At 38.5% G+C, this 27,968-nt stretch overlaps 1 protein-coding gene across 2 annotated transcripts in view; it reads left to right on the top strand.

The window, feature by feature from the left end:
- The window catches only part of LOC127986041 (DNA repair protein RAD50), a 224,260-nt gene that overhangs the window by 11,466 nt on the left and 184,826 nt on the right, over positions 1-27,968 (top strand). For both annotated transcript variants that reach the window (XM_052588246.1, XM_052588245.1), the window contains exons 10-22: positions 5,985-6,191; positions 6,413-6,595; positions 18,688-18,845; positions 19,593-19,768; positions 20,247-20,484; positions 21,495-21,684; positions 21,954-22,080; positions 24,260-24,453; positions 25,041-25,151; positions 25,312-25,404; positions 25,493-25,606; positions 26,758-26,885; positions 27,126-27,350. In XM_052588246.1, the coding sequence (XP_052444206.1) occupies positions 5,985-6,191; positions 6,413-6,595; positions 18,688-18,845; positions 19,593-19,768; positions 20,247-20,484; positions 21,495-21,684; positions 21,954-22,080; positions 24,260-24,453; positions 25,041-25,151; positions 25,312-25,404; positions 25,493-25,606; positions 26,758-26,885; positions 27,126-27,350 (2,144 nt within the window). The remainder of the gene's footprint in view (positions 1-5,984; positions 6,192-6,412; positions 6,596-18,687; positions 18,846-19,592; positions 19,769-20,246; positions 20,485-21,494; positions 21,685-21,953; positions 22,081-24,259; positions 24,454-25,040; positions 25,152-25,311; positions 25,405-25,492; positions 25,607-26,757; positions 26,886-27,125; positions 27,351-27,968) is intronic.

The raw sequence follows: 27,968 nt of genomic DNA, 5'->3' as shown, positions 1-27,968 counted from the left end.
GTACGGGCCAGCTGCTCCCCGGCCCTTGACGCATGTGATTCGCGGATTAATTGCACAGCATAACCATCATAGAGTGAAAGTTCATATTTTGCATGTGTTTTTAAGTCCTGTCAGTTTAACAGGACAGACAGAGAGAGAGAGAGAGAGCGTGCATGTGCCAGAGAGAGAGAGAGAGAGAGAGAGCGCGCTGCACGCTCACCGTCTTCAAACAACACGAGCACGGTCTTGCTCTCTCTCCCTTGCGCATATTAATCAATTGACATGTTGGTGTCGATGTTTAAATAATTAAAAAATGAGAATGTAGGTGTGCTCACCCAACTTTTGTTTTTCAGAAAAAATTAGATTAGATTTCATATCGCAATATATATTTCGCAGAAAAATAAAATATCGCAATGTCATTTTTTCCCAATATCGTGCAGCCCTAGCCTATACTGTAAGAGGCCGACATGCCAATATATATATATATATATATATATATATATATATATATATATATATATATATATATATATATATATATATATGTATATGTATATATATATATATATATATATATATATATATATTAGTGCTGTCAATCGATTAAAAAAAATTAACTAATTAATCGCACAATTTTTAAAAATTAATCGCGATTAATCGCGATTAATCGCAATTAAAAGACTGAAACTTTTTGGATATGTAAATGTAAAATGTAAATAATTAATGTAAACTCAAGACAAAGAAACTATTTAAATTCAAAATATTATTGTTTATTGGAATTTTTGTTTAACTTGTAACACAGATTTTCTCATGTAAACAACATACCTGCAATAAACCATCAATATCCTCCAAATTAACTGTTGGCTTGAAAGCCATATTTATTACAGAAATAAAAACACAGGCATGTAAGCACCATTTGAATTTCAAAACAATCAATGCCAATAAAAAAAACAAAAATGATTTCCATGTTGAATTCTAAGTGGACTGCAAAAAAATTCCAAAGTATAGTCATTGCCAGTGCTTTAAGTGGGCCAGTATGCACCAGTACTCAGTACCGCCACTTCCAAATATAGCTCTTGAGCGTACCGCCACCTCTCCGTGCGCCCAGAACGTGCCTGTAGCGTACCGGTACGCTCATTTGGACATCTGTTTTAATAGAGGTTTTAATCTTTTACCTGCACTGCCGATTTTCAGAGCGCCCTTCAAAATGCAAGCTTCCTAATTCATCCCACCCAGAGCAGAAACTACATTACCCATTCACCCTTAAGTTATACAAGTGAATAGCGCATGTGTCGCTTTTCCCACTGTTAAGTGTAAACAACTCAACGTGGCCGGAGAAGGTGTGTGAAACTCGTTGTGAGTTATACTAAAGCAAAATATTGAGTATTTATTGTCTGATAAACATTAAAAACTGTCTGCGGAGGTTGAGTCGTCCTGCAGCCCCCGCTGGCGGCTCATTGGCTGCAGCATCTTTTTTCTAAGTTCTAAAAAAATACCGTAGACGGCAAGGCACAAATTTAGATATTCATTTATCTAATTAATCTATAGCCTATGCACAAAGACAATATGATCTTTTTGTCCCCTTTTTGTTTTAAAGCTTGATGAAGAGAGAGAGCGCAAGTTGCTGCAGCTGAGGAGGACAGTGATGCACGCGCACAGGAGTGATTGACAGTTCGCGGCACTGTGTACAAAAAATACTCCGCTACACAATTATTTCATTATTTTCGTTTAAGCTTATTAACGTTAGCGTTACAGAAAGGTCTGATTTACGCACTGTTACAGTCATTGTTTTTTTTGTTTTTTAAACAATGACATTTGAGTTCATGATTTTAATGTTGCTGTTTCTTGTGGCAGACTGAATGAAGAGTAATGTTTCTTGTGGCAGACTGAAGAGTAATCCGGCAGAGTTTTATACTGAAACTTTCCGTCTAAAAGTCCTTCCTTGGTCTTATCCATATTTCTTTGCACGTTGAACACACATAGGCCACAACTGGAAATAAAAAAAACTGCAACCGCGTTAATTGCGTTATTTTTTTTTAACGCGTTAAATATTTCAAATTAATCTAATGCGTTAACGCGCTAATTTTGACAGCACTAATATATATATATATATATATATATATATATATGTAACAAACAAATCTCCATATTCATCGGGAAGAAGGAGGCGGGAACCGGCGCACAATCAAAAAGCATTTTAATAATTCATAAATAAATACAAAACGGCGCACCAGCCCCTCACGGACGACTGGTGCGCACAAATAAAAGCCAAAACATAAAATAATGTCCCAGGCCTGGTCCTCTCTCGTCCTTCACGGTCGTCGCTCCAGTTTTATATCCTTCCATCTCCTACGTGTGACTCGATACTAGCGGTGGGGCTCAGGTGTAGCTCATCTCCAATCACTACACCTGGCCTCACTCCTCGTTCCCACGCCTCTCGGCCCCGCCCCACTCGCCACAATATATATATATATATATATTTTTTTTTTTTACTGGAAGTGCACTTTAGAGAATGAATTTAACAATAACTCTAATTATACCCTAAACCTATTTTAATAAATACTAGAATTATAAATGAATAATTTGCTAGTTTCATTTGTAAATGAAAACACTCATTTATCACAGTTAATTAGGTAAGCAATGCACAAATTAAAAGGCCTATTTAATATAATATTATCAATCATTATATAAGGTTAGCCTATATGAATGAATGAATAAATGAATGGTGCATTTATGTAGCGCTTTATTGTGTATTGTTGTACACCCAAAGCACTGTACAGTCATGTTGGGGGTCTCTCCTCAACCACCAGCAGTGTGCAGCATCCACTTGGATATAATATATTTTATACAATGATAACAATAATAATAGCCTTATATGCACATATATTACATAAAAGACACAATCAACGGACTGTGGGATGGATAAAAATATTTTATCAGTCTCTAATAATCTCAGGTTGCTCTGGTCACGCGGGTTTGTTTATGCATTAAACTCGTGGCCACGACAAAACGAAACCAAAAGGACTTGAGCTTCATTTTTTTTTTTTATCTTACAATGACAGTCATTTATTAATTTATGCCAAGAGTTATGTAAAAGAAAAACGTAGTCGAGATTAGGGATGCACTGATCATGATTTTTCATGGCCGATTCCTATACCGATTTTTTTACAAACAAACTGGCCGATTCCAATACTGATTTCCGTTTATTTATTTATTTTTATCTTTAAGCAACAAACAAGAAATAAGGAAAGTGTGCATAAACAAGATTTTTATTTGGTATTTAATAGGCCAAACTGGCTTTTGGCTATTGAAAACAATAACTGCAACCATCTGAAATTAACAGCTACATTACAGACATCAGCATTTTGTTTTTGAATTGGGTTGAAACTACAGAGAACTGGCCTTACATTTAAAGATTAACTGTAACCATGTGAAATTAAAGTCAATAACTGCATAGTTCTACAATCCAAACAACACAATCAACACACATTCAATAATATGTTTCTTGATCAGCATTCAGTATTTTAGTTTTTAAATTTGGTTTTAAATAAAAAAAGGTCTTTACCAGTGTCTTTATTTACAGACTAAATAAAAGTATGCTATATAAATAGATTTTTCCGAAATGTTAAAATCAAATAATGTTGGTGTGAATAAAACAAAGATGCAAAGTGTTTTCATTCATCCAATAAAAAAAAATAAAAAATTAGGGTAATGGTTCACATCTATATTTTTTTCACTTGAGCTAATGAAAAATAAATAACTATTCTCTCAAGTTAAAAAATATAGATGTGAATCATTACCCTCAATTTTTTTAATTGGATGAATGAAACACTTTTTCTCAGTGTGCTACAGCAGGTGATTTTTAAATCAAATTAAGTCAATGTAATTTTAAGGTAAAATAAAAAAAATCAACTGTCGTTTACTTCTGGCTTTTCAAATGTGTGTGCAAGTTCCACTTTACAAAAAAAAAAAAAAAAAAAAAAAAAGTTTCGTCACAGTTTAGTCCGTTTCGTTTCTCATCCAACACGTGAGAAGTTGATCTGAACATCTCTTCATGGTCTACTCGTGTTCAGGGCTCGGACCGGTAACAGTAAGCACGCGCAGCTTTAGTACTCGCAGAAAAGGGACTCTAAGGGGCCGTTCACATATATTGCGCCTAAAAACACATGGAAAACGCTAGGCGCGCCGCTTTTTTCCTTCTTTGCAAAGCGCTTGGGCAGAAGGGCTCCTGAGGTGTCTGCCTTTGCTTAGCAACCATGACGTGCCCTCTCCATGAAGACAGGGAAATTTCAGCAAAGGGTAAATGGATTTGCAGCACTAAAAATCGCTCGCGCCACGTCTTTAAAATTCGAACACATTATTCTCTATGAGTGTACACACACCGGCGGCGCCATTCGGCGTCTGTCCGCGTCGCCCAGCTACGACTCAGAACGCTGTTCAAATTTCAGCCACGCCACAGAGCGCCATCTGCAGTTTTATATTAAAAAACCCAGATGTATAAACTGAAACTGAAACTAAAATACAGTACATTTGTTTAATTGAAATAAAACATTACAAAGTGTTTGGTTACGTTTTCACTCAGGCTGCATAGTTGCCTAGACAACAGATACAACAAAACAATAACAGACCTATTACAGGTATAACACAGATTCTTTTCATTAATTAACGCTCAAAACTCAGCTTTTATCAATTAAAATCTTATATTTAAAATAATAATAATAGATGAAGTTAAAACTCTCCCATCTTGCCACGAAATTGAGCTCACGCATATAGAATGTGCGTGTCCGGTGTGCGATACCTCGAGTTGTGGCGCGACGCAGCGCTTCTCGTCCGGTGTGCGACCGCCTTTATTTGTGCGCCAGTACACCAACGGCTGATCGCTTCCTGCTGCTATCTGTGCCTCAGACATGTAGCTCTGCATTTCCAGTACTGATCGGCTGCCCATGTCCTGCGCACAGATTTCGAAATACTTACACACAAATGACATAGCGAACGGTTTACAATGTAGTCTGTGCACGCAGCCGCACTTCCGGAAAAATGGGCCTAAAGAAGACCAAAATCCGGCCGATTGCCGATCGTGTATTTAAAGCAAAAACCGGCCGGTTCCGATTTATGGCCGGTCAATCGGTGCATCCCTAGTCGAGATCGATATGAAACTTGAGTCGTAGACCTCTTTAATGATGTAAGTTATAGTTTATGAAGTGAATTGCATTATTTTACATTATGACTAGCAGTAACTCTGAACTAATGTAACCAAAGAATGCTTCTGTGCGCTGGCGTCCTCCCACAGGTTAAGAGATTTTAAACAAACACTCTTAATACACATGCAGTTAACCAAATGAAACGATACACATTTTGAATCTGTAAAAGTGTGCACATCGAGAGAAATAAACAGCAGATGTTCATGGTAACAACTTATTTAACTTGCTAATAAACATATACATATGTTAATAAATGAAAACATGTATGTTTTAATGCTATTGAATAAAAAGAAATGATCCATTCGCAAGCCTCTGCTCATCATGACAGTACCTGGATCAGTGAGCTGCATCTCGGGCCGATGACGTCACTTCCAGGGAGGCATGTTGTACACACCCCCGTCCCTTGACCCCACCCCCACGTCAAAACAGTGCCACAAAGTGAGATGGGTAGAAAAATGAAGAGCAAAGGGAAAACTGTATCGCAAGCTCAAACTAAACTGACACACAAAATAAAAGCAGAGTTGCAAGTAAATTAATAGATCTGGCTATGGAAAATATGTATTGCAAAATGCACGCAGTTTCACTTCACTCATTTTGTTTGTAAAAAGCAAACATTTTCATTTGCAAAACTTTATTTTTTTTGAATATATATATATATATATATATATATATATATATATATATATATATATATATATATATATATATATATATACAGCATTGTTTTGACTCCATATTTATAAGTTCAATATTATTATTGTAATGTTACCATTGTTTAGTGATCATTTCTTAATTTTTTTTCAGCGTGATATGCAAGAGAAAGAGGCACAGAAGCAGCAAAGCATCGATGATCTCAGAGATAAAAAGACAGGTCTAGAGAGAACCATTGAGCTCAAGAGAGACATACAGGCCAAGAAACAACAGGAACTGAAAAACATCAAGTCTGACCTCCAAAGACTGGAGGGCTCCTCAAGCAGACTACAGGAGCTAGAAACTGAACTTCAGAAAGCGGTTAGGCCTGCGCTACTGCACTACACCACACATGACTTCCTTTGAGCATGCTGATGTCTTTGTAATTATGTTCTTGTTTGGCTCAACTGATTCTTTAACTAAACTGGCCAAATTTGAAAATAAATGTGTAAAACAAATGTCTGATCTGCATTTAACAGAACTAACATCAGTGGCACCTGTGTTGCTTTTAGATACATCTCTTAAAGTGTGTGTGTTCATAGGAGCGTGAGCTTGATAATGCTGTACAGGCCTGTACGGTGGACAGTCTAAAGGCAGAGGTAGTTGAACTACAAAAGGAGAAAACCGAACTGGATCAGGCCCAGCGCAAGCTAGACCAGGAGATGGGATTACTCAACACACACACCGCAACACGCACACAAATGGACATGCTCAAGAAGACCAAGGTGAGCTCACATACCATCACTCTTTTGTCCATTAGTGGCCAGTCCCCACTTAAATGCCAAAAAAAATATAACAAACATAAAATAAATGTATTTAGGCAATAACACATCTGAACAGCAAAACCTTAACAGAAACCATCCAGGATACAGCTAATAATAGTGCACAACACAACGAAATTGGCGCAACACAATGAAAGTGGCACAACACAACAGAGACAAGCTTATTTATAACTGATGTAAATAGACTATCTATTTTCACGTAGTATAAATAGCATATCGCTAAGATATGGTACCAATACCAGTGAAAATTCTCAGGTCTTGGTACCAAAGCACAATACAAAAACACTTTAATTTAAAGAGCCAATAAGATGAAAATTCTAAGCTTTCTATCACTGTTTATAAGTCCTGTACAATAGGTTTAAATCCATCCAAGGTTAAAAAACATTGTCCTTTTGTCAAAATATAATTTTAAAATTACCTCAATTCTCAGAGATCCCCAAACGGTTCGCGCGAAGCTGTTCAAAAGATTCAGTTTACTTAAACCCCACCTTTCGGTAGCATACTGTGTTCTGATTGGTCAACTGACATAGTCAGGTTTGATTGGTTGTTCCGCACACAACTTTATGGTAAACAATGCGTTAGCATCTTTTTGGGTGAATTATGTCTTATTCCTCTCATCGCGAAGGCAGGGGCAGGTCAGAGTTCCGTTTCTCCCAAGACGGTAGGCGGAGATTATTATGCAAAGTGTTCCTAGTGACGTACATAGAGATGGGCAAAAGATTTGAAATCTATAATGACTCATTTCAGCGATTCAGAGTCGACTCCTTACTTTAGAAGCCAATAACTTTATAAATCGTGTACTTTTTGGTTTCATTACTTTGCACATTGTTTACACTGATGGACAGCTACATCATAAACTGTAATACAGGTAATTTTTGATTTCCCATCTGTGTGGCTCTTTAATCCAAACTGTGTACATATTTAATTTTAAAGGGCTTCTGAATTTTAAAGTCAAGAATCTTAAAGCCAAGCATAACAACTAAGCAGCTAAAAAATTTAAAAAAGGCCAGAACTGCTTTTCTGACTGATATGACTATGTTAATTATTTGCACATTCTCTAACACTCATATTTTAGGTTCACAATTCAAGACTGTAAATTAACTGTAAAGGTGTGTAAAAATAGTAAATATTCTCATGTCCTCCTGTTTTATACCTTAATAAATGTTATAGGAACATTAAATAGTTAATAAAGGGGTGTAATATTGAAATATTGATGCACGTGAGTATCGCAATATTTTTTTTGGCGATACTGTATAGATTCTCAAAAACAGAATATCGATATATATATATATATATATATATATATATAAAATCATTCAAGAATCATGGCAGTTGTTTCGTTTAGAGTTTATTTCCCGACTGCTAGATTGCAGTCTTCATCTCTGTACAAATCCTGAGTGACAGGAAATACTAGTATTAGAGCACACCACGAATGTTAGTGATGTAGTTCGCTGCTAGTTAATGGAGGGTGAAAAATTTGTCCCAGTTCATGTTTCGGTGTACAAAGCTGAAGAGTGCTGCCATTTAAGCTTTTGTGGTAACATCCACTGTGTGACAATTGAGCTGTCGCTGCCTCAGTTTGGCCGCTTGCCACGACCCGTGTGAAGAGGCTGGTCACATGGGGTTGCTGGGTCTATCAGTCTACAGCCGCCTTTTCCACTGCACATGACATTCGGACAAGATTGTCGCATTTCTCCCTCTAGGTGCAGTCACGCAGAAGTTTCAAACTGGTTTCGCAGCGACCATTACCGCGGCATATTCACCATGGTAAAATGAATAGGTTTAATGAATATAATTAATGTATGAATGCATCCTCATAAATCAAATGACCCCCCCCCCAACTAATATAAAAACAGTGGGTTTTATGGTGTCACACACCTGGACTCATTTAGTGTGTTTTTGCCCGTGACCCAGTTTCTGTCTTTCCGTGTTTGATTAGTTCCCAGGTGTGTCCATTATCTTCCTCATGTGTTCCATGTCCCTGTTAATTTAATGATTCCATCCACCTGTGTTTCCCCAATTATCTGTTGTACTTAAGCCTTGTCCTTTCAGTTCTGTGTTGTCGGGTCTTCATTACCATTTGCTACTTACGTGTGTCTACCTCTGTGCTCCATGTTGGATATCCCCTGTGTTGGATATATTAAAAACCTTATTCCGTTTATCCTCGACTCCGTATTCCTTCAGGCAGCGTAAAACCGTGACAGAAGACCCGACCTCAAAAGAGAAAATAGAAAACTGCGTGTTTTTTCCCTCCGTTTTGTTTTTGTGTTTTCAAAGTCTTTTTGTTTCTTAGTGTCTATGGATCCCCTCTATCGTCCCGAATTCCTCATCCTCCTGCTGAAGCAGGAAGGACGTTCTCTCGAGGACCATACCAAACAGTTTTTCCTATTAGCTAATGCCACCAGCTACCCGGACGGCGCGCTCTGCACCTTCTACAACACCAGCCTGAACTCCAAATGCAGAGCGTTGTCGTCCGAAGATGGTCCTCGAGAGGATTTCGCCGCATACGTGGAGTGGACTCTGGCGAGAAATGGGTCGCCTCTCACCGTCTGCCCCATAGAGGACCTCGCCAGCCCCACTCCCGACCCAGAGACCAGCCAGCCACCATCACGCTGCACGGAGCCAGAGCCCACCGCAGCCGCAGAGCCCGAGCCATCCACTGACAGGGAGCCGGAACTCGAGAGCGCGACTGACCAGGTGTGTGAGCCGGCAACACCGTGCATCGTGGGAGTCCTCGTGGAGATCGAGGGCGTGGAGGAAAGCCCTGCCCACACTCCTGCGACTGAGGGTGAGCTGTATACAGTCTCTGAAGGTCATAAGGAGCAAGCTCTGGATCTGATGGACTGGTCTATGGAGGTAATCCCTAATTTTCCTGTTTCCCCGCTGGTTCCGTCCAGCCCTGATTCCCCTGTATACCCTCTCAGTCTCCCACTCCTACCTCCTCCAGTCATTTCCTCTGCTCCATTTCCGCTGGTTCCGCCCAGCCCTGAGTTTTCTGTTTCTCCGCTGGTTACGCCCAGCCCTGAGTTTTCTGTTTCTCCGCTGGTTACGCCCAGCCCTGAGTTTTCTGTTTCTCCGCTGGTTACGCCCAGCCCTGAGTTTTCTATTTCTCCGCTGGTTCCGCCCAGCCCTGAGTTTCCTGTATCTCCGCTGGCTCCGCCCAGCTCAGAATCTTCTGTTTCTCCGCTGGCTCCGCCCAGCTCAGAATCTTCTGTTTCTCCGCTGGTTCCGCCCAGCTCTGAATCTTCTGTGTCTCCGCTGGTTCCGCCCAGCCCTGAATCTTCTGTTTCTCCGCTGGTTCCGCCCAGCCCTGAATCTTCTGTGTCTCCGCTGGTTCCGCCCAGCCCTGAATCTTCTGTGTCTCCGCTGGTTCCGCCCAGCTCTGAATCTTCTGTGTCTCCGCTGGTTCCGCCCAGCCCTGAATCTTCTGTGTCTCCTGTATTCCCTCCCAGCCTCCCTCTCCCGCCTCCTCCCAAACCTGCTGGTCCCTCTACTCCTCTTTCGCTGGTTCCGTCCAGTCCTGATCCTCCTGTCCTTCCTCCCATCCTTCTCCTCTCTCCTCCTCCTAGACCAGCCAGTTCCTCGTCATCCCTGCTGGTGCCAGCCAGTCCCGCAGCTCACCCTCAGTCCGCGCCATCGGGGCGCGGTGGTTCGCCGCTGGACTGCCAGTCTCCAGCTCCGCCTTGGCGTGTTAAGGCCCTGTCTCCGCCTCCAGCCTCCGAGCCCTGGACTCCTCCTCGGTCCTTCGACCCAGCGGCTCCGCCTTGGCTCTTAGCTCCCTCGTCTCCACCGTGGCCTGTCATCCCACCTGCTCCACCGGGCTCCCTCGTCCCTCCGGCTCCACCTTGGTCAGTCGTCGACCATCCGCCGCCTCGGGACTTCACTCCTCTGGTTCCACCTCGTCACTCCATCCCTCCGGCTCTGTCAGGCTCCTCCTTCCCTCCGGTTCCACCTCCATCCTCGGTCACTCCGGCTCCACCTTGGTCGCCTGAGCCTTCAGCTCCACCTAGGCCCTCCGGATCCTCGTCGTCACCCTGGCTCTGCGGCTGTGCTGCTCCATCTTGGGCTCCTCACCCACCGGTGCAGTCTCCGCCTGTCGGCCCCCTGGTGTCGTCGACCCTTCCTTCACCATGGCTCCTCCCGCCGTCGACTCCACCTTGGATCTCAGTCCTGGCTGGTCTCTGGTGGACCATCTGGCTCCTCCTGCTCCTGTCTCCTCCCTGGCTCCTTCCTCCGTCTCCTCCCTGGCTCCTCCTTCTGTGGTCCCTGTCTGCTGGCCCCCTCCTGGGAGTCCGTCCTCCACCGGAACCTCCTCCCAAGTTCCCACCCACGCCTCCCCCTGTTGTTTCTACGGTGCGAGGACGCACCTACCGGGAGGGGGGAGTACTGTCACACACCTGGACTCATTTAGTGTGTTTTTGCCCGTGACCCAGTTTCTGTCTTTCCGTGTTTGATTAGTTCCCAGGTGTGTCCATTATCTTCCTCATGTGTTCCATGTCCCTGTTAATTTAATGATTCCATCCACCTGTGTTTCCCCAATTATCTGTTGTACTTAAGCCTTGTCCTTTCAGTTCTGTGTTGTCGGGTCTTCATTACCATTTGCTACTTACGTGTGTCTACCTCTGTGCTCCATGTTGGATATCCCCTGTGTTGGATATATTAAAAACCTTATTCCGTTTATCCTCGACTCCGTATTCCTTCAGGCAGCGTAAAACCGTGACATATGGGGCTAATCAATGTAATTATAATATAATTATTCTAAAGCACAATTTCACAGAAGTAGTTTTTAAAGAATAATGTTAAAGTGAACAACATATAGGTAATTTTGACCTCGCACCTAAAGTTTTGATTAGAATACATCACATCCATTCGGGAGGTCGCATATGGTGTACGCACAGAAGTTCAAATATTTGAACGCATCCGAAGATCAAATCGGATACAAAATTTCTGCATACGCATATGATCGGAACTCCACACAGCTCCCGCACTACTTTCCATTATAAATGAATGACTTCCGGTCTGTCGCTTGTTGTTTGTTGGAGATAGTGGAAAGGCGGGTTATGGTCGCGGCAATCGGCGTAAAAGAGGATCCATTTTCTCTCATTTTAGGTGTGTTTTATGCAATTGGTGCGATGCTTGGTGCGGTAAAGTTTGTTTGACATTCATTAGACATGCATTTTTAAATGTATTTTTATAAATTTATTTTGTGCTAATTAAACTCTTTGTGACTGTTATGTTTTGAGCCCAAACTAACTTAGTCATAAATCTAAGCACTTTGTTGCACAAACCTTAATTTCTAGGGGGAAAGAATAAACAATTAACCGTTTAAATTAATTAAACCATTTAACTATGTGACATTATAATATAAACCAATACTAAAATGTTTAGAAAAACATCCCTGTTATTGCACAAAGTTCTGTTTTTTTGAATGACCGTTTTATGTGTTTTAGAATAATTGTACAACTTTTAATGTATTCAATAATATAAATCCATTAAAACTTCAACACCATTTGATCTAAAGGTATCAAACCAACTGTAAAATATACAGAGTATTATTCAGTATAATGCACAAGGCATATTTTTTTCTGATTATGCCTTTATTGTTTTTATATACATATTTGAATCCATATTTTTCAACTGTTTTATATACTGTACCCACTTAAATTAAACTGACACCATTTGAGATCAAGGTATCAAACTTTATTATTATCAGCGTATTATTCTTTATAATTCACAAGGCTTGTTTTTTTAGATTATGCTTTTATTGTATTTATATTGTTTTATTTTATTAAAGGATCCTGCAAGCACTTTAATCGATCCGCTTAGTCATACTGCACAAAAGTGGTTCAATTACATTGAATGTTACAGGAACTGATTATTATGAATGCAGATTCCACTGTTCTGGTTAAACAATTTGTATTTATTTATTTATTGATACAGTTTGCATATGGTGGTGTGTTCTTAATGACAGCTTTCCTTAAAATATATGCTATTCATTAAATAAGAAATATCCCAATATATCGCCTTGCTTACAGTATCGAAGTGTATCGAAATATATCATATTGCAACCCCTGTATCATTATACGTATCGTATCGCCAGATTATTGGCAATACACAGCCCTAGTTGGAGCTAAACTCTAAAGGACACTGGTCCTCTAGTACAGAGTTTGTTGCTGAAGGATTGAATTATTTTTATGTACTTTATTTACATTTTATTTACATTATAATGCTTCTGTTTGCTGACATCATGTCTATGGTCAAAAATTAAAATGACTGATGCCTTGGCCCAGCGCATACACACGCAAAGCTTGTGATATAACAAATGCGTGCGGTTAAGGCTAGAAATTAAATTAAAATAAAATTTATGCATTTAGCAGACGGTTTTATCCAAAGCGACTTACATTGCATTAAAGCTACCAATTTTCTCCTAACGTGTTCCCTGGGATACCAACCCTCAACCTTGTGCTTGCTAAAACAAAGCTCTACCACTTGAGCTACAGGAACACAGAAGGGATACGTTTGGCTTTACTGGGCATGCGCACAAATGCTAGTGATCGACTACTTGAACCACTAGTCGGTGCGGTCGTAAACAATCGAATACTCGAGCATGCATTAATCATAATGTATACAAAGAGTTTGCAAGTACAACATGAATTTTAGGATTACAATATTGCATGGAGTTGTTACTTTCTATGACTTATGTAAAATTAAAATATGTAGTAATTAGGGTTGTGCCTGAAGCCGAATACCTTATTCGGAATGGCACCTATAATGGCTTCAATAATGAATAACAGACAAGGAATAATTCTGCCTGAATACTGAAGCTGGCACAGTCTGGTGTTTGCTAGATAACAGTTGAGACAGGGGGTCAGCATAATATTATACACAGACCTAAAAGTCATGAGTGTGAAGTGAATGAATGTAAACTTTATGAGTGAAAAGAGCGCAAATCAAATCAAATCTCTGTGCATCTCTCAGGAATCAGAGCTTTGCAAGAGTAATTTCACCAATAATAGTAAATCATAAACAGGGCTTTTTACATCAACTTTTTTTTGCTCACTAGCCAATGTGGCTAGTGGTTTTCCAAAGTTTCTAGCCACACAGCATTTTAACTAGCCACATTTTTGCTGTTGTGAAATTACCTGATAAAAGTTGACTATGGTGTGCTAAAATTTACTTGAACTAGATTTACAACCCTTTTAAATGTAAAACCACTGTACACACCCAAATCAAGACTACATAAATGATTAACAATACAGGTCATTATCATTAGCTCTAATAAGGTTGTGTATAAAGTGCCTTTTTTAAATAAAACCATGTATTAAGATAAATACATAAAAAAAGTAGTTTCTTATTGCTTAATAAAAGTGGTCAACGGATGTAGAAGATTAATAAAAAAGATAAAAAATCAAAAAAAAACTTTAGCATTAAAAACATTGTCTGTTTAATCAGAATCAGACTCAGAATTACTTTATTGAACCACACTGGGAAATTATTTGTTACAAGTTGCAGTGGAAAGTAGGTCAGTCTCAAAACCTCACAAAAAATGCATACCATGGTTCGGACAAAGTTGCTTTTACCTGCATTCAAATCTGTGGGGAACGTTCCTCTCATCATAAAGAACACATTTCCGTTAATGTCATTTTTGTGCGCAGGCCCTAATAATGACTACTGGTTAGGTTGCAACCCTCAATTGAATCGCCATTGGCTAGTAAATATTTTAGTTTACCGATTTTATATATATATATATATATATATATATATATATATATATATATATACACACACAGTTGTGTTCAAAATTATTCAACCCCCTTGACTTGCAAGACAATTTGCTGGGGAGGATAACATTTTATGACATCAATTTAACAAAGGCATCAGTAAAGTATTAGAGAAAGTTTGTTAATACACTTTTGAGTGATTCTGAGAATGGAACATTGATGAATCATGATAAAATTCGAATTGGCTCTAAACATTCATGTTCAAAATTATTCTTTTATTCTTTAAAATCTCCAATAAACGCTGTCTGTACGTGTTTAGAAGCTTCTGTCACCTCTCTACTACAGTTTTGGCCCATTCCACACCTGAAAAAGCTTTCAGATCAGTGATAATCTTTGGTTTTCACATTGCCACTGCTTTCTTCAAATTCAACCAGATATTTGAAATGAGAATTAAGCCTGGAGACTGAACAGATCACTCAAGTACATTCTATGACTGGTCCCTGAACCAAGCAGTAGTAGATTTGGATGTGTACTTTGGGATGACTGTCCTGCAGGAAAGTCCATTGATTATCAGCTTCAGTCTTTGCACCAAAGGCATCACAAATCTTGTCAAAATGGCCTGAAACTTCAAAGAATCCATGATGTCCTTCATACAGACATGATTTCCACTTCCTTCCACAGTAAAGAAACCCCATAACAGGACTGATCCACCTCCAAGTTTGACGATGGAGATGGTGTTCTTCTGTTTATGAGCTTTGCCATTTTTTGCAGCAGACATGCCGCTGATCCATGGGTTCAAAAAGTTCCAGTTTGGTCACATCACTCCATAAAACATTCCTCCAGATCTCCACAGGTCCACACAAATGAATTGTATCAAGTTCAAGTTGGCTTTTTGTTCTTCTTGATCAAGGGTGGTATTTATCAAGATGTCTCAACATAAAGGCCATACTTGTCTAGTGTTCTTCTTACACACTGCTTTGAAATGGTTTCCCTCCTTTCATCGGGTCATCTTGCAAGTCTTTGGCTGTACATTGCAGGTTTTTTCTCAGTTGCTCTGATTAAACATTTTATGATATTGTGCTTTTTCTTCCACAACCTCAAAGATTTTCTGGTAAAACGCACTTTAAGCTAAGGAATAAGGCTGAGAGCTGTGTCTCTAGGAACTTTCAATATCTTGGAAATCTTCATATAGCCTTAGCCTTTCTAAAGTACTACGATATTTATTCTCTTTTGCTTTTGTGAGATCTCTGTTGACATTTTTGCTACTCCACTTCAACACATGCATGGGCCAAACTGTATGTGTAACAGCTCAAGCTAATTCTGTTTTTAATAGAGTTTCTAAAAGCTTAATTTTGTTTTGAGACTGTTTTATTCCCCACCATGCAAATAAGTGATTTAAAAACAGCAATGTTGAATAGGGGTTGAATAATTATGACATAGCAGTATTATTAAAAAAATCTTATAACTTAAAAGTATTACATTATATATTGACAATATCACTTTTAATATGCCAGTGAACTGTTATAGATACAATTTTTGCGTTTTGCATTTACAATCTGTAAACTGAAATTTTTTTTAAGTACACTTTTAACATCAGTCAGTCAAGCTTTATAATAATCAATTATTATTTAATATAACTTAAGTAATTAGAAGTAAATGTGATAACTGTGTTTAAATGCATATTAGTCATTTTAAATGAACATTTTAACTTGAGAGGTGGATGTTTTTTCTGTCATTCAATGTTTCTGACAAAAAAATATTGATAGGATAATAATGATACGACTTCTAATAATAAGAACTATAAAATACACTAAAGATTACTAAGGATCAATGAGCTGCTGGGTTCATGAATATTAATCAGGTTGTGTGCGTTTGCTTGAACTGATTTGCTGAAATCAAAACAGGGACTTTAATAGGTGAGCGCCAGCCAATGAGGTTGCCATTTTTGCATTAACTCCACCCACTACCAGAAAACCCAACTGTTCTTAAAAGCTGAAGACTTTCATAGGAACACTGTTATTTTGACAGGAAAATACAACAAAGAATATTCTTTAAATGTAGCACGTAAATTCTCTCTCTCTCTCTCTCTCTCTCTCTCTCTCTCTCTGCGTATGTGTGAGAGAAAGTGACTGAGATTTGTGGGTCTTCACACTAGAGTTTATGGTACATCAAATACAGGTGCTCTGCGTATCCATTGAGATGAACTTGGAAATATCACAGATCGCTTGACGGAGAGTGAGTCAGAGTGTTTGCAAGTGAAAATATATCTGTGCTAAACTATACTTAGCCTCCAACTCGCACACTGGCGAGTAAAATCTGAGAATTTATTAGCCATTGGCTAATATTAAACATCATTCAGTTGCCAGAATGAAGATTTAGTCGCATATGGTTGTGATTTACTCACAATAAAGAGGGTTGGGTTCACAAGAAATGGATAGCTGTCTCTTCGTTTCTGTCACTTGCGCACAAGGCAACAACAGTGTGTGCATGTAATACTCATGACAGTTGTAGTGTCATAGTGTCAATGGCTTAGTTTAGTTGCCTTTTAAAAACACTACAATCATTCAACTCATTGGCGGGTGTTAATGTCAAGCCCTGACCATAAATGTTCTATTATTTATATATATATTTAAATGCAATGATTTAAACCTTAGGCTATGATGTGATATGAATGAATGAATGGAATATGCACAGCGTGGTCACCAATCAAATAGCCACATTGTGCGTCTCAGTCTCTTAAAAAGCAAACCAATTATCTCTCAAGAGTAGGCTAATAATCAGCTTAGATTGATACAGATACATTTTCTATTTGTCCTACATGTTTGCATCTTCATCTTCTGCTGGTTTGTGCGGCATACGCACATTTATTTGGCGAAGTTCACTAAACATTAAGACTCGCTTAAAGAGTTCTGCGTAATGAAAATGTGTGCATTGAATGGATTCAGTCGTGTTCAAATGATCACTAAATATATGTCATGACATCTCTCTGCTTGCATGATAAATATTTTACAAATTAATTATTTTAGTTTAACACGACCTACTTGTTCAGTGATAACTATGAAAGTATAGATAACAGCATAGAAAGCATAACAGTTTTATCAAGTAACTGTACAATGTTGTATCCGAATGCAGATACAAAATTGTGTGACTGTTACAGATACAAACACAGATAAGTAAGATATCTGTACTTTTACTTGAGTATGACTTTCAGGTACTTTATACACCACTGAAAGTAACCAATAGGTCTGAGAGGAAATCTGCAAATTCTTTTAGAAAATCTGTATACAGCCCTGATGGTCTATACTCAGTATCCATAGCAAGATATAAAATAGATTTTTTTTTTTTACATATCTGATAGTGTCACATTAAGCAGAAGTATTTCAAATGATTTAAACATGTATCCTGTTTTCTGGGTAACATTAAGAATATCACTAAAGATTGTTGCAACACCTCCGCCACTACGAGCAAACAGAAAGTGACAAAATCAAAGACCACAATATATGCTACAAAATCATGAACAGTAATAGATGTGTATTTCAGGGTTCATACAATCATGAAAAACCTGGAAAAGAGATTTAGATGTACCTTCTCTCTTTCACTCTCTCAAGTTGTAGCTTATACTTATTATTAAAATAAACATAAAGCAAACAAATAGCATTAATAGTCATTTAAGTTTTAATTAACATGCTATTATAAATTTAAACAAAATTTTATTCATATTGTACAAAAAAAAAAAAAAGAACATTGGGTCATGAATATTGTCTTAAAAATCATGGACATTTATTGGTAAAAATTAGTATGAACCCTGGTATTAGTACATCTGCACATTGCTTGCAGTATATAACTGTAACACCTAGATGTCAGTGCATGTCTTTATATCAGTGGAGGCCAACATTGTTCCTGGAGAGCCACAGTCCTGCAGAGTTTTGCTCCAACCTTGATAAAAAACGTACTTGCCTGTCACTTTCTAGTAACACTTAGGGCTTTATTAGCTTGTTCAGGTGTCTACGGTTAGGGTTGGCGAGAAACTGCAGGGATGTGGCACTCTGGCACCGACGTTGGCCACCCCTGCTTTCTATGATTTGCCTGAAGCATCAAATTGTTTATTTTGATATGAGTTAAAATTCAATTGATTTCTTTAAAATATTTCAAAATCCAGTCAGAACAAACTGTGACAAGAGTCTTGCATGCCATTATTTGAAACATTTATTGAAAAATGCTAGGCAAATATATATATATATATATATATATATAGCAGTGCATTATCCGTGCTTATGCGAGATGGAAATAGTTTATCTCTGCTTTGGATTTCAGATGGAAAAAGAAGAACAAGTGAGGAAGATCAAGTCGAGACATAATGAAGAGCTGGTGTCTCTGATGGGACACTTCCCAAGCAAGAAAGAGCTAGAAGACTGGATCTACTCCAAATCCAAAGAGATCAACTTCACCAGAGACCGGCTCAACAAAATGAAGTCTGTCACACTCCTGAATGATTTTTTTTTTTTCTACAAACATTTGTATAATAGTATTTCTTTTTTCAAATGAGCTAGAGAATGCCATAAATAGTTATTTTTAGTGTGAGGTTGAAATATGTTTTGTGGTAACAGAATCTAAACGTCTACGTGATAAGTGACACATGCACATACACTGACCTTGATACTGCAGAAAATGCTGACATTTGAATAACCACCCACATACTTAAGTAATATCTCCTCAAGACACATAACGTAGTTTCGATTCCAGGGTCATGAGGAATAAGTCACTTTCAGGGCAGTGGAACACACAATGTTGTATTCAAATGGTGACAGTTAGCTTACACAGACAGGTAGAATAAGGCTGTCTAGGCAAACATCACAAAAAATTCATATTCAAGAGTTGCACTTGTAGTAGCGTACATGAAGTGCTCATATATATATATATATATATATATATATATATATATATATATATATATATATATATATATATATATATATATATATATGTATATGTAAAATACATGTTAAATAATGTCATAGAATGTGCTTTATTTCCAAAGTAAAAACAATAAATTAGATTTTTCTCCAGTGTACTGTAACTTCAACAGTGGTGATTATTTTAGGATTAAAACATGATACTCTATTATTCGTAATGCACAATGTGTTTTAGGCTTGAAAAGTATGAAAAATTAAATGTAAATTAGCTTTTCTAGACAACAGATATTAATTTTTGTTTCATAGTAAGGAGCTTGCATCTGGAGAACAGAAGAAGTCTCATTTGACTGCTGAAGTCAAACGTAAGGAAGAGCAGCTGGCCAGCTTTGAAGAGAGACTTTTTAATGTGTGCGGCAGTCAGGACTTTGAGTCGGACTTGAACAAACTGGAGGATGAGTTGGAGAAGTGCTCCAAACAGAGAGGTACAAAAATGCGTTCAGCTCTTACCAAACATTTTTGAGCCACGCAAATATTCATGCATATTTTCTGTGCTAATTTTGGAGGGAAATCGTCAAAATGGCGCACAATTAATATAAGTTTCGTACCAAGTGATACACAAACTCACAAGAACCAGGGGTCGCATTTCATGGAAGATGGTCTTTGAATTCTGTTTAAGTTTGTGGATTTTGCATATGAAGATTACGTGTGGGCCTGGTTTGTGGTAAATTACTAATCATTACCAGACACGCATATAGCCGTTTTTTTGTCAAGTACAGCAATAGTTGTAGATATGAAGTAGCATGCTCTCTACTCTAATGTGTAACACATTTACAGTTAAGTAGTTTGTACCAGTTTCATTACCCTGTTTGTGCTAATTCAGAACATACCCAGTTTCCCATGGTGTTAATGTGATTCTCAGTTTATTTTTCTCTACTCTGTCCTGGATTGTTTTCTGAGCAGCTATGCTGGCGGGTGCTACAGCCGTGTACAGTCAGTTCATCAGTCAGCTGACAGAGGAGGGCGAGCCCTGCTGTCCCGTGTGTCAGCGTGTGTTCCCATCAGAAGCAGAGCTCCAGGACGTCATTAATGACATGCAGTCCAAGCTGCGACTCGTCCCAGACAAACTAAAGAACACTGAGCATGACCTGAAGAGGAAGGAGCGCAGGCGTGATGAAATGATGGAACTGAAGCCCATCAGGCAATAATAATTGTTTTTTTTATCTGTCTGTTCTTTTATATGTATATTTATCTGTCCTCCATTCATCCATCCATCCATCTTTTACGTTACCTATATATCCTTCCATCCTTCACCTATTTAGCATTTCATCCATGTATCCATCCATCCACCTATTAAGCCCTTCATGCAGCCATCTGTTCATCCACCTTTTTACCTTTTCATTCATCCATCCATCCTTTACTTCACATATTTATCCATCCATCCTACACCTGTTTATCATTTCATCCATTCTACCTTTTGTCCATCCGTTCGTCTGTCCACCTATTAACATCTTTAACCAGCCATCCCTCCGTCCACCTATTTTTACCCTTTCATCCATCCAGCATCCATCTTTTATTTCACCTATTTATCCGTCCTGTTCATCACTTCATCCATCCATACTTCATACTCCGTTTTGCCATATATTAACTGTTTCAACCATCCATCTGTCATTCTAGTTACGCCTTCACCTATCCATCCATCTATCCACCTGTTTACTTCATCTTTTCATCCATCTATTCATCTATCCATCCATTCAACTATTTACTCCCTTCATCCATCCAGTCATTAACTTATTTACTTCACATCAATCCTTCCACTTGTCCAGTCATCCTATGTCCATCTAACCACCGATTTACTCCTCCATCCATTCATCTGTTTACCACTTCATCCAAACATTTATCCATTCATCTGTCAACCTGTCTATCCATTCACCAATTTACCAGTTTATGCATCCACTCATCTATTCATTGAAATTTTACCCCTACATCCATTCATTCATTCACCTTATTACCTCTTCATACATTTTTCCATCCATCCTACATCTATCCGTCTATCTATTTACCCTTAGTTCATCCATCTGTTTACTTGCTTAACATTTTTCTATCCATCCACCTACCTATTTGCCTTTCATTAATCTGTCATGTTCATATTAATACAGCTTAAGATACTGATGTATCATTGTCTAACATGATCATCTCCTGTACTGGCAGGCAGTCCATAGCGGAGCTCCAGGAGAAAGAGCTGCCAGAGCTCAGAAATAAACTCCAGCGTGTCAATCGAGACATTGAGAAGCTGAAAGGAGACACTGAGGAGCAAGAGACACTGCTGTGCACACTGATGTCTGAGGAAGACACAGCCAAGGCCTGTCTGCAGGACATATCACTCATGGATCGCTATCAGGTCTGAGCTCATTCCCATTTAGTCCAAACACAGAAAATACAATCCAGTTAAATAGAGCACATCAGTAAAACACAGCATATACTTCAAAGTCTAATTTATCACCTAAAATGCTCAAAATACTTAAATGTTGTGATTCTTAATTTATGATATACAATGTAGTGCAAATTTATAGAGACTTGCATCTGGAAACAGTATTCAATATGTCACGACTTAACAAGCAGTATTTTTATTCACCTGTGCATAATCCAAATTCTTCCTATTTTCTGTAGCTTGACCTAAAGGATGTAGAAAGGAAGATCGCTCAACATGCAGCCAGGCTGCAGGGAGTTGACCTCAGCCGCACCATGCAGCAGGTCAGCCAGGAGAAGCAAGAGAACCAACACCGCCTGGACACCAGTACGTTCAGCACTGATGTAGAATAAAAACTTATGTGAATCTCAAGTGTAATAATATATACTACCGTTCAAAAGGATCTGTAAGTTTTTAAATCTTTTATGCTCAGCGAGGCTGCATATTTTTTAAAGAAATTATAGCAAAAAGGTAATATTGTGAAGTATATATTAAAACCTTTTTTTATGTAAAAGTTTAATTTACTCCTGTGATAATGGAGTTGAATTTTCAGCAGCTATTTAAAAAAAAAAAAAAAAAATGTGTGTTGGGAACTCCGAATCGAAGACTCTTTATTGAGAACTCGCTGTGCGTCGCTGTAGTCATCCAAGTCTCACCAAAAAAGTGATACTTTGGAGTTTATATACATTTCAAGGGGGAGGGATATATAGAGGTGGAGACAATTTAAACAAAGCATGCAAATGGCATCAGTAAAATGCCAGACACTGGCATTTCCCTAGCCTTGATCTCATCAGCATAACGGTGTCATTCAAATGCATAGGTGCTAATTCAATCAGTCTTAAAAAGCCAAATGGCAAGGAAGAGAAAAGGTCATTATAGGTGCTAAATCTATCTGTAAACCTGGGTTGCTTGACTTGATCAACTCAGAATAGCCCCTTTCACACTGCCATTCCGGCAAATACACAGGTAAAGTGTTCCTGCAATTGTTCCCGGGTCGCTAGATTTTGCACTTTCACACTACCAGTGATTACCCAGGATATGTGCATGCTTTCACACACAACCCGTAAAGACCCCGTAACGACACGTGACATCAGCGCGTGACGTGTAACGTACGAGTCGAAAACGTTAGGCACATTATACTTTCACTGAAGCAAGCAAGCAATCCCTGCGTCAGCACGGAAAGTGAGGAACTAACTGATCTCTGCTTCATTACAGTTTGCGCACATTCGTCGCGAACGTTGATCTTCCTTCAAAACAGCCGATAAAAGAGTCACGATAACGCGCGTCATCACTTCGACACGGCATTAGATTTGGCTTTTGTTCATACAGCACTCGTCCTGGGTCGAACCCCGCAATGTTACTAGGTCCCCGACCCGGGTTCAATGCGGGAATCAATCCCGGGACGTGGTTGCTTTCACACAGAAGGCGACCCGGCAATGTTCCGGCAATATTGCGGGTCCGACGTGCAGTCTGAAAGGGTCTTTTGTCATCTTAACCTCAAAATGTATTACTATCACATTGGAACCTAGATAAACTTTTTATAAATTTGTAATCACAAATGTGCATGTAGCTAAGCAAAAAAAAAATATTTCTGTAAACTTAAATTATTGACCCCAGATATTTCAATAGTCATGTACCTTGTTTTAAACATTTGCCATATTGTTATTTGCGGTTTGAATACTGTTTATATTATTATATTACATAAAGTGTACAGCTTAGGTACTGTAAAAGACAGCTTTTTAAATATTTTTAATCAACTTTGCTTTCACTCTTTCTTTTTTTTATTACTATATTATTTCTTCGGACTATAAGTCGCACCTAAGGATAAATCGCATCAGTCCAAAAATACATCATGATGAGGAAAAAAACATATATAAGTCGCACTGGACTGTAAGTCGCATTTATTTAGAACCAAGAGAAAACATTACCATCTACAGCCGCCAGAGGGCGCTCTATACTGCTCAGTGGAAGACTACAGGAGCATAGAGCAGTATAGAGCACCTTCTCGTGGCTGTAGATGGTAATGTTTTCTCTTAGTTAATTTTTCTTGATTCATGTCAAATTAATTTTGCTAAATAAGTCGCACCGGACTATAAATCGTAGGACCAGCCAAAATATGAAAAGAAGTGCGACTTAAAGTCCGGAAAATATGGTAGTTCTTTGCAGTGAATATCATGATAAATTAGAACATTTACATTTATGCATTTAGCAGACGCTTTTATCCAAAGCGACTTACAGTGCATTCAGGCTATACATCTCTTTTTACCAGTACCTGTGTTCCCTGGGAATTGAACCCACAACCTTTTGTGCTGCTAATGCAATGCTCTACCACTGAGCCATCATAGCCCATCATAGGCCCTCAATTCAAGTCATAAAAACTGCATGTATTCTTTTCACACCACAGGACTTTCTTCAACTTTCCAAAGTATTCAATGTAAAATCAGGTCTAACATTTATTAAAACCCTGTGTTCAGTTGATGTTTGATTATTTGCTTCTTTTGTGTAGCCTGCAGCAAGATTGAACTGAAGAGGAAACTGATCCAGGACCAGCAGGAGCAGATCCAGGCCTTGAGGAGCAGTGTAAATGAGATTCGTGGAGAAAAGCTCCAGATCTCCAGCAATATGCAGAAACGTCAACAGTTGGAGGAGCAGTGTGTGGAGTACTCCACTGAGATCCAGACACTCCACAGAGACATTCGAGTGAGGAGCGCCCACTCTGCTTTAACGTACCTTCTTATTCCTAAAGAGAAACATTTCATTTCATAGGTTCACTAAACACTGCATCAGTAGCTGACATGAACACCCTCCAGGTCTGACCATTACAAGCGGGTAGTCAGTCTTTCATGTTTGTCGGCTGTATTGCACTGTATTGCAGTGCAGTATACTGTTCCCACAGTGTCAGCTACAGATGCAGCATTGAGTGACCGATTACATTTGTAACCTTTGTTCTCTTAGTATTAAGTGCAAGGTGATGCATAGCTAGCCATACTCCACAGTATGTACTTCTTCGTTTGTAAAGAATTCTGAGGAGTTTTGGCGCTCACATGTCCTTTTGAGGCACATGCCCCATTCACACAGTTAATTACTCTAAAATGACAAGAACCATGCACAAACATGCTTTTCACATAAGCAACAACTCTTTGTCTTTGTACTGTTAAGACACAAGTCACATCAATAATATTATATTTATATAAAATATTTAAGAACATATACATAATTATTTGAAACACAGAAGCCAGACTTTTGAATGGTAGTGTAGTGTTCATCATGTTTTGTGTGTTTGTTAGGATGCGAAGGAGCAGGTGTCTCCTCTAGCTGCCACTCTGGAGAAGCTCCAGCAGGAGAAACAGGACCTTGCTGAGCGCAAGAGACAGAAACAGGGGGAAGCACAGGAAAAGGTGCCGGTTAATTTGTTTCATCCAACTTATACTTCCTTATTACTGTGAAATTATTTACCACAATGTACTACATCAGAGTTTGTGGATATTTACTTTAAAAAAATGAAAGATGAAGTCATTGCTGATCATGAGTTAACTAAAATTTTATTCTTTCTTTTAGATAAATGGAATCAAAGAAAAAGTTAAAAACCTGACCCTCCTTGAGAGAGAGATTACCAAGTACATAGAAGAGGGGAAGGACAGCTACAAAGAGGTACAACAAAATTACATGCTTAGCTCTCGTTTCCTGTATGCAGTGTATTTTTCCATTTATTTTCTTGTTTACTTCTTGATTTCTTTAGCAAAAGGAAACTGAGCTACAAGAGGTGGACAAACAACTACACGAGGCTGAAAAACAGCGAGAGAAGATCAATAAAGACATTGGCAACATCCGACAAGATATTGACACTCAGAAGGTGCCAAGCAAAGCTTGCTGCATTTTTGCTTTTGTTGTTGCTAAGACCTATGTTTTGGTGTATATACTTTTCATACTGTGCTCATGTACAAATCAAAATTGCTAAAAACAAATCACCAAAAACTAATACCATTGCAGCTAACAGCATTCCGAGAGATTGAAATTTCAGTGGATTGTCTGTGACATAAATTTATAGTAATATTCACACCTATGAAGTTAGGTGGCTGATGACATGTACAATGTCCAAAAGTATAAATCTTGCATTTACAACTGGACACAAAAGTTTAGAAAATGTTAAAACGGAAATGTTTAAAGTCCGCATTAAATCAACATTTACTGTATTCACTTTACTAGCTCACATTGCTAGTCTTGACGTGAACTATTAATGCAACAACAAAAAAAATAGTCTAGGTAATACTAAATCATAATCTGAACATTTACTTCTGCTCTGGAATAGCATTCCCTCTCTGATGACGTCAGTTTGACTTCTTGGGCAGAATATCCTTAAAACAAATCCCTCTGACCATTTGGTTACTATGAGTGAAAGACAGAGAGGAGAAGTGCAAAAATAAAACCAAGCGCTCCATTTAATATTCTGCTTCAGCTGGAAATACATCTCTAGACTAAAATAAAGTTGCCAGCAACTTCCGATTCCCACAGACTTTAATGTTCGATTAAGAAACATTTAATATTCTGCATTTATTTCTAGGTCACACATCGGCTGTTTTTACATTTTACAAATCAAAATAAGTGTACGAGTCTCACTAGTGCTCCTGGTGTTCTCCGTCTCTCTTCTGACAGAAGATGGGGTGGGGTTTTGTGTAACATTGACCTGTAAATGCAGACATAATGGCTGGATTGCATTTACAAGTGTGGACAACATACGGATACGGTCACATGTTAATGCTAAGTGTAAACGCAATCAAGTGAGCATATTGAACATTTGTAATGTCTGTAAAATCTTCTGACTTCTCAATCATTTGGATGCAGTTGTTGGCTGCTAATTTGAAATGATGCACAGTACCAACTGATTAATTATCTGAGCCCACTTGTCTGAATGCATATTTTATTGCAATATATTTACTTTCTCCCAAAAAAATGATGCATATGGATTTCTATTTTATATGTGGTTATATGATTGGTTTTTAACAGGTTCAAGAGCGCTGGCTACAAGACAACTTGACATTACGAAAGCGTGTGGAGGAGCTGAAAGAGGTGTCCAGGAAACGTGAAGACTTGGTTAAGGAGATGGGCAACATGCAAGTTCTGCAGCTGCGCAAGTATGAGATCACGTTATAGCTAACAAATACCATTTAGGAAGTCATGACACTGTTTGACACACTTTCTGAAGCTCACAAGACTTAAAGTGCAAAGTACGCTCTATAGTTACCATAAAACTAGTTGAATCCATCTGACTAACCAATTACTTTACTGTAAACTATTTTGCATAGATCTTTACTAAGTGTGTGGGGGACATTATATTAATGTGCATCTTAAAAAGTCTATCTTCTGCTGTCAAGTGAGCGGCGAGAAGTGGAACGAAAGTTGGAGGACCTAAAAAAGAACCGCAGTGTGGCACTCGGTCGACAGAAAGGCTATGAAGACGAGATCCTCCGTTTCCGTAAAGAGCTCAGTGAGGATCAGTATTGCCGGGCCGATGATCTCTACAGAGACCAAATGATTGTGATGAGAACAACAGAGTTGGCCAATAAGGACCTGGACATGTACTACAAAGCCCTAGACCAGTAAGTAGGTTTTGTTATCAGGGGTTTTCTGAAGGGTAGTTTCAGGTAGCGGTTTGTCAGAGTGTGTAGGTTTGGTTTTGATGTGGTTCAGCAGTCAGTAAGCTGCAGTAATCTGCAACAATCTAAACTAAAAGGAACATCTGACTCAGACTTTTAGCCCTAATGATGCAGTTGAATCATCACTTACTGGTGGGCTTCATCAAAGGGACTCCCCAAAAACAGGATAAAATGTTTACCCATAGCTACTGTTGTAACCATTGCAACAGACTTCTTGCCATCTATAGTTGTTGACAGTATAATATATATATATATATATTATACTGTCAACAACTATAGATGGCAAAAAGTCTGTTGTAATAAATACAAATTTAGGTCCAAAACAATATTTTATAAATTATATAATTTTTTATTGATTTTTTATTATATGTTTTATTCATTTATTATTTAGAAACAACTGACAATTTGTTTAACTTTCTTTTATACAAACAGATTAAACTGATAGAAAGTGATTTTTTATACATGTGTGAACAATACTCACAGCACTGAAATCAGGGCTCACAAAAATTCACAATCCCTGGTAGGGTTGGGTACCGAAACCCGGTGCCAATATGGTACCTA

The sequence above is a fragment of the Carassius gibelio genome, chromosome B21, assembly GCF_023724105.1.
Source record: "Carassius gibelio isolate Cgi1373 ecotype wild population from Czech Republic chromosome B21, carGib1.2-hapl.c, whole genome shotgun sequence".
Taxonomy (NCBI): domain Eukaryota; kingdom Metazoa; phylum Chordata; class Actinopteri; order Cypriniformes; family Cyprinidae; genus Carassius; species Carassius gibelio.
This window is presented reverse-complemented; position numbering and strand designations above follow the sequence as displayed.